This window comes from Euphorbia lathyris, chromosome 6, assembly GCF_963576675.1.
Source record: "Euphorbia lathyris chromosome 6, ddEupLath1.1, whole genome shotgun sequence".
Classification (NCBI taxonomy): Eukaryota; Viridiplantae; Streptophyta; class Magnoliopsida; order Malpighiales; family Euphorbiaceae; genus Euphorbia; species Euphorbia lathyris.
In genome coordinates this window covers 31,511,352-31,519,285 of record NC_088915.1, presented here as the reverse complement: position 1 = coordinate 31,519,285, position 7,934 = coordinate 31,511,352, and the positions used below count along the sequence as shown (strand labels likewise).

Here is a 7,934-nt window from a genome sequence, read left to right as displayed (position 1 = left end):
CAACCCTAACTCCCGGTCCGTAGCAATGGTTGTCGGATGCACATCAGCTCCAAGCAAAAGCTTCAATTTTTCTAAAACCCACATATAACTTCCCTGATTTTCATCCTTCATGATTGCATAGGCAATCAAGAAGTTCTTGTTTGAAGGCGTCATTCCAATTATCTCAAAGAATGACATTTTATACTTGTTTGTTTTATATGTTGCCATACCAACAAACAAGTAATATGATCGGAACAGTGTGATCGATGTAGGATGTACCATAAATAGGTGAGTCACAACATTGCTGCCCGACGCTGTTTGCGTTCAATGTATGTAATCCTTATCTATAGCAAGTCGATAAAACTAACTGATTACATCCCGACCCTCAAAGCTCACAGTCCTTATTTTTTCCCTGTAGTTATAAACATGTCTTTGTGTCGGGCAATCCTCCGGGTGTTTTTCTTTAATTGCTACAAAAATAGCACAAGGCTTAGCTTGAGCTGCACTCCTTTGACGAATAATTTTTTTTGAACCAGGACTTAGTCCGCTCATCTGTCTATAGCCCTGCCGATATACAACCAAGGGATGATTGTGATGTCCTCTCTCTCCAGTAACCCCATTCACCACCTAACCCCCTAATTCAGCGACTTCCATGACCTTTATCTGGAATTTGCAACCACAATATTTTGTTTTTGTATTCCTCCGTATTACTTCCTCCATATCCATATCTTTTTTCCTTCGAGTATTCTTAATACCACGTGCACATTTAACCAATATCCATTTTAACTTGCATCTGTCTTGTGCGACGATGTGGTTAACTCGAAGCCAAGCCCAATTGCCGTCTGTTTTGCCCAGTTAACAGCTTCATGGTATGTTTCAAATGTTTGTTCGGGAAAAAAATTCCGCACTGTAATCAACGCCGCCGTTCCCGCCAAAATCTTCTAACGGAACCTGCAAATGATAAATAACGAATATTAGATTCCATTATGGTCGATTTCATCAATTTTTCGGTATCTAAAACCGTAATATCCAAATTTCAAAGTAGTCGGGCGTGTGAGCATTACGCCGCGTATGAATATCACGCCTCACCACATGGTGGGGCGTAATAGCCATTAAAAATGGAGTTGCGTATAGTAATCCACTTTTAATTTGATCAAGTAATTTAATAAATTGAGTACTTATAACATTAAAAAGTTAAAACATCAATAGTTATTTTATATTTTGAAGACGCATAAAATATCATAATAGGTAGAAAGTGGCATAAAGAATTAAAATATCAGAATGGGTTTGAAAGTAGTGTAAGAATTGACGTCCCTACATTAATTATCGTTATTTAAAGAATCACCAACACACTTTAAGCATGGAACCAGTAGTTGTACTGTATGAGGTTTAGTGACAAAGTAAATGGTGTTAAGAATAATAGATAAGCATAAACAGGTTGATTAGTAAAAATGGAGTACAAGAAAGGTGGGTGGGGGGGGTAAGGCTAAACTTTGTCGCTTTCTCGAACAAGAGGAGGTTACGATTCCATAGCTACTTGAGGTTGATGTAATTGTTCTATCTACGTATATATATATATATACATGCCCTTCTCTTTCTGCCTGCTCTCTTCTTCTTCTCCTTCTTCTTCTTCTAAATCTGCCTTTTCAACAACCTCAAGAGCCAAATTTCATTTACAGAATTATCTTCCATTCCTTCTCTGTCTCGAGTATATCCTCTCCCTCTTTCTTTTAATCATTGCTCCCTTATTTGTTGTTTTACTAATTTTTTATTATTTTTTACATTTCTATATTACTTGTTTGAATTTGCTTTGAACATCTCTGATCTTTCTTTGACTATCAATTCTCTTCTTGCTTCATCATCATTCTCTTCTTCTTCTTACTCTTTCTTGCTTTTGTCTTTCTAATTTTTTATACTTCCCCTCATTTAGCTTTTGTTGGTTAATTCTCCTGCAATTTGATTTGGGGTTTCTTGTTTTCGAGGCGTGGGTTGTGTGAACTTTCTTCATAGCTGTTTTTTTTTCTCTATCCTTCACTTCTTGTCCTACATTTCTTCTTCAATATTTGTGAGGTAGAGATGGGTTTTCAGAAAGAGATTCTTGTTTTCTCCTTAGAGAATTCACTACTGATTTATACTATTGTTAATTATAAAGTATTCATTTAGAGGTAGATTTTAGCAACTTTCACTTACTGTCTTCTTTTACTGTAAAGCTGCTTCAAATTCCAATTTTGTGTGCGTAATAGCTTAAGGTTAATGTAGTTCTTATATCTTTATTGTTTTTCTTTCATTCTTTTGCAGTCAATGTTGGTATGATGCAAGATGTTAAATTTGGTATCTTGTCCTCGTCAATTTATTGAATTGTTGTCTCGTTTTGAATATACCGTGTCTTTAATCTGTTGCTTGTCGCTGTAGAGTGCCAATTAGGTAGAATTTTTTGAGAATTCTATTGAATTGCTATATCTTAAAAAAAAAAAGATACTGGTTTTCTATTTGTGTTGCAATTGTAGATCGTTTGGGTATATTACTTCTTTTAGCATGATCCCCATTAAGGTCCTTGTGTTTTCTCTGTATCTTCATTTCAATCTCTATTGCTCAAGTGAACGGGGTGCTTGCATGTCTGTAATAAGGTTAACCAAGTGAAATTTGTATACTACGTTAACCAAGTTCAGGGTGCCAATAGATCAGCACGTTAACCAAGTTCAGGGTGCCAATAGATCAGCAAGTTGGGGAGGGAGGGAGGGAGGGAGGGAGGGGGAGGGGGGGAATAGTTCACTTTAAACAAATTCAGGTGGCCAATAGGCCCTTACACAAGTTCAGGGGGCTAACTGGGACAGTCTATAAGTTCAGGGGCCCTATGATGCATAGATCCCTGTAATAAAAGCCTTAATTTCAAATTCCCGAAAAATAATTGATCAGATTTTGCCAAGATTGAACTGAGTATACTGTTTAATTCTAATCTTCGTGTGTAATCTTGTGTAAATTGTTTAAGATTGACCAGATTTTGCTAAGATTGAACTGAGTATATTGTTTTGGATGTGGGACTTATGATTTGATATGCATTTCAGGAAGAATATTTAGCAGTTTTCAGAACTGTGAGATTAAGAAATTTCAGCCATGAGTCAACCTAAAATTAAGCGTAGAGTGGGTAAATATGAAGTCGGTAGAACAATTGGTGAGGGAACGTTTGCAAAGGTGAAGTTTGCAAGGAACTCTGAGACAGGAGAGCCTGTGGCTCTGAAGATTCTTGACAAAGAGAAGGTTCTTAAACACAAGATGGCTGAACAGGTTTGGTTAGTTTTTTTCCTATTTGTTAATGATTTTATCTCATGTGTTATAATTATTAATATATCTTATGTATTGCATGTGGTTCTTATTTGTTTGGTCTTGCTTTTACAGATAAAACGAGAGATTGCAACAATGAAGCTTATAAAGCATCCGAATGTGGTTCAGTTATATGAGGTTTCTCTCTCTGTAACCGATTTTAGTCTTTAGGCTGTGATTTACGACTTGTGCTAATATGATCTATGAATTATATCTTTTAAACCATAGAATGTGTATGGTTCTATTCTATAGCTTTATCTGCCGATTGTAGGTGAAATCAGATTTGCTGCTTCATTTTCTGCATGAAATTTGCTAGAAACTATGGGTGGTATTTTTACTAGAAACTATTCTATAGAGGGCGAGCCTTGGTGCAACAGTAAACGTTGTTGTCGTGTGGCCAAGAGGTCACGGGTTCGAGTCTTAGGAGCGGCCTCTTGCCAAATAAATTGGCAGCCCCCAGTACATCCTTGTGGTGGGACCCCTCCCCGGACCCTCGCTCAGCGGGGACGCGTAGTGCACCGGGCCGCCCTTTTTTATCCTTCTTGTAAATGATGCATAATATCTCCTTTGACTAGAGGGTGGATTATTGATTTGACATAGTGATGCTGAACAACACCAGGCTTGAAGTTGCTTCAGAAATCAAAACTAATACTTAGTAACACCATGAATTCCTGGATTCTTTTAGTTTAGTTTAATTATTTATTTTTATTTTTTTGGGGGGAGGAAATTTGTTTGCTAAGTTTGATCTCAATATATAAGATTGTATTTTAATGCTTTTAGAAATTTTGATCTGCAGTTTGAGTTAAATTAAAATTATCTGTTATTCAAAATTCTGTTTAGGCATTTAAACAGTTTTGCACTTATGGTTGGATTATCCATACTTAGAACCTAAACAAAGATGTAAAATTCATTTGTGTAGTATAACTTTATCTGGTAATTTTCTTTTCCAGGTAATGGGAAGCAAGACCAAGATATTTATTGTCATGGAGTTTGTTACTGGGGGAGAGCTTTTTGACAAAATTGTAAGTTAGCGCGTGTTTTACACCTTTTGTGTGAACTAGTTTCCTTGCCTTCTCAGTTTTAGTTTTCTTGATAAGTTTTGAGGATTACCTTTTGACGCCAATATGACTACCTGGAGCATGCCATTTGATAGTCACGATGCTTCTGTTATAACAATGAACTCTTGTTTGATAGGAAGCCGCTGTTTGAAGGGGCTGGATTTTTTCTTTTTGTCTTGCGAGTCTCAGAATTATTTTGAACATTTCTTTAGGAGCTGATCTTTCTTTATGTGAAGGTAAATCATGGACGAATGAGAGAAGATGAAGCACGGAGGTACTTTCAGCAGCTTATTAATACAATTGATTACTGCCATAGTAGGGGTGTCTATCACAGAGACCTGAAGGTAATTTAATGCTCTGTAAAATATTTAGATGGCATATTTGTTATAGTTTCTCACATACACCTGGGAGGGGTAAGCCTGTTGCACTCACGAATAAATTTTTGTTGCCTTTCTTTTCTCTGCAGCCAGAAAATTTGCTATTGGATTCTTATGGAAACCTCAAAGTTTCTGATTTTGGATTGAGTGCATTGTCCCAGCAAGTCAGGGTAATTATGATCAAATTTTTCACTTCTTAGCTAATTTTTATTTTTTGTCATCATTTTCCAGCCAAACCTAAGATAAATTAGACCATTTCTTTTGTCGAATGGACTTATTGAGTAAGCATGGTTATCATGAAGGTTGTTAACAAGAAAAGGTTCTTTCTATGTTTAGTCTCAAATACGAGCTTAGAAGATACACAAGAAACATATGGTTGTTCTTTTTTGAGTTTGTTTTGTTTGGCAATGGCCATAATCTAGTTACAACAAAAAAGCCCATAGTAATTGGTTCATCTGTGAGAGTGCAAATATGATGCTGGAAACCGATATAAGTCGAGTTTTCCGAATGGAACTGATTGTACTTTATGAAATCTATACAAGTATATCCTTGAGGGCACATAAAACAAACTAATATTGAGTCTGCCTTCTGTGGTTACTCTTACTCATAAACCTTATTTTGCAGGATGATGGCCTCCTTCATACTACTTGTGGAACTCCAAATTATGTTGCTCCAGAGGTCTGTGCAAATGAATTTATGCCAAAGTTCTTCAGCCATTCTTTCCACTTTCTAACACCTCATCCTCTTATAATATGCTTTATTGACATTCAGGTTCTTAATGATAGAGGTTATGATGGGGCAACTGCAGACATGTGGTCATGTGGAGTAATACTGTTTGTACTACTTGCAGGGTATTTGCCTTTTGATGATTCTAATCTAATGAACCTGTATAAAAAAGTGAGCATTTACAATTCCCTGTAGTTCATCTTTTATTGTTGTATGCCCTCGTTTTTTTTTCGCTTCTAATTTCCTCATACAGATTTCTGCTGCAGAGTTCACTTGCCCCCCTTGGCTTTCTTTTGATGCCATAAAGTTAATTACTAGAATTTTGGATCCCAACCCTATGACTGTAAGTTATTTCAATTAAATGTTATTCTCAAATTGCCTATAATTGCTTAAATCTTCTGTGGTTTGCTGTGTGCTATAATTTCCCGGAGAATTTGTTATAGGTAGCAAATTTAAATGCATAATTCTTCTCCACTGTGTGACAACTACCAAATTTAAATGAATTTGTGTCGCTGACACGATTTGATTTCACGGTTTTATATGATGGTTCATGTTAGCCGACCCCAAATCATTTCGGGACTAAGGCTTTGTTGTTGTTGTGTGACAACTACCAACTATTTAGACTCACACGCATAAACCCCGCCTCAACCAACAATGTAATTCAGCATAATACCAAATGACTATGACTATGAGTCATTTGAATTTTCTATGTTCAACTTTGTCTATTGTGATTCCTTTTTTTTTTCCGCCACTTGAAGAACATATATTATTCATGTTGAGAGCATTATTTTGCTCAGATGAAATAATTATGCCTTTGCTTGCCTAGGTTAGCCTCCTTCCTCACTACACGAAAATACAAGTTATAGCAATTGTATATTGCTTTTTCAATTACAAACTTGCGATTTCTTATAGCTTTTTCTTTTCTTTTTTGGTGAATTTTGATTTTTTTTTCTTTGTGTTTTTTTGTTTATGCCAGCGCATCACAGTTCCCGAAATCTTGGAAGATGAATGGTTTAAGAAAGATTTTAAGCCCCCTGTCTTTGAGGAGAAAGAAGACACCAACCTTGATGATGTTGAAGCTGTTTTTAAGGACTCAGAAGTGAGTGCCACGGTGGTGTACAGTTGGAGTTGTTTGGTGCAATTTTCTTTTCTTTGTTTATTGTTCATAGTGTTCTTCGTTGAATTTGGTACAGGAACACCATGTAACAGAGAAAAGGGAAGAACAGCCAACAACAATGAATGCATTTGACTTAATTTCTATGTCAAAAGGACTGAATCTTGAGAATTTGTTTGATGCAGAACAGGTTTGCATCAGTTAAAAAGCGTTTGTGTATGTCATTAAACTGCTGTTATTAGTCTGTGATAAAGTGGGTATTTGTGCAGGGATTTAAGAGGGAAACAAGGTTTACATCGAAATGCCCTGCCAATGAGATAATCAATAAGATTGAAGAAGCTGCAAAGCCTCTGGGGTTTGGTGTTCACAAGAAAAACTACAAGGTAAACAATTGAATGAAGAAGGGTTTGTGTTTGTGTTTGTGCATATATATATTGATAGTGTTTTTTTGTAGATGAGGCTTGAAAATAGGAAAGCTGGGAGAAAGGGAAATCTGAACGTGGCGACAGAGGTGAGTGAAATATGAAGTTAAGTTTGAAGGTGTGAGGTGTTTTCATTTGGTACTGATAAGCTTTTAACTTCAGATATTTCAAGTAGCACCTTCTCTACACATGGTTGAAGTGCGGAAAGCTAAAGGAGATACTTTGGAATTTCACAAGGTAACCTTGGCCTTGGCCTTGTCTACATATGTCCTTGTTGTGTTGATTGTATTAAGGGTTAATTTGTAATGTTGATGGTTGCAGTTCTATAAAAACCTTTCAACATCTCTTGATGATGTTGTTTGGAAAACTGAAGAGGACATGAAACAAATGAAGTGAAGTGAAGTGAAGTTGGAGGCAGGCAGCCAAATGTATCATTCTTCTTCTTCTATATCTTCATTCTTTAATTACCTCTACCACTAGACAGACTTCAATTTCTCCATTTGCTTTGCTTTCCATTGCTAATTATTGTAGGAAAGCATGCAAAATTTTTTAGGCCTTTTTTTTTGTGATTGAGATTTGGTAATTACTTTTCTTTTTGTACAAGTTTTTTTTTTTTGGTTATTTTCTACGGGGTTCGATTCAAATTTTGGAATCGGAATGGAAATGTAACTACAATTATGTGGGTCTGTTTTTTTTGTATTTAATAGAACTAATATAATTAAAATAAAAATAAAAAAGCAGTAAAACATTACTGGATGTTTATAGCAAAAAATAAGGAGAGGATGAAAGCAATTTTGATGTGATTAGTTGGGAATCAAAATTGGTTAATATGATACAATTCATGGGAATTTTATTACAGTTATATACTAGTTAATTTTAGTTAATCAAATATTAGACATTGAAATATGTCATTTTGATTCCGTAGTTTAAAATAATA

The 7,934-nt window shown here is 35.7% G+C and overlaps 1 protein-coding gene across 2 annotated transcripts; it reads left to right on the top strand.

Annotated features, from left to right (window-relative positions):
- Positions 1-1,452: 1,452 nt before the first annotated feature.
- On the top strand, positions 1,453-7,683 carry LOC136232293 (CBL-interacting serine/threonine-protein kinase 3). Of its 2 annotated transcripts, none has more exons than XM_066021351.1 (15): positions 1,453-1,687; positions 3,045-3,264; positions 3,376-3,438; positions 4,251-4,322; positions 4,595-4,702; positions 4,825-4,905; positions 5,360-5,413; positions 5,507-5,632; positions 5,715-5,804; positions 6,438-6,560; positions 6,655-6,765; positions 6,845-6,958; positions 7,030-7,086; positions 7,160-7,234; positions 7,319-7,683. In XM_066021351.1, the coding sequence occupies exons 2-15, from the start codon at positions 3,094-3,096 to the stop codon at positions 7,391-7,393; spliced, it is 1,320 nt and encodes a 439-aa protein (XP_065877423.1). In that variant the 5' UTR covers positions 1,453-1,687; positions 3,045-3,093; the 3' UTR covers positions 7,394-7,683. The 2 variants fall into 2 exon arrangements, with proteins under 2 accessions (XP_065877423.1, XP_065877424.1); XM_066021352.1 differs by lacking the exon at positions 1,453-1,687 and adding an exon at positions 1,710-2,144 and having other exon boundaries at positions 3,045-3,269.
- Positions 7,684-7,934: the final 251 nt, after the last annotated feature.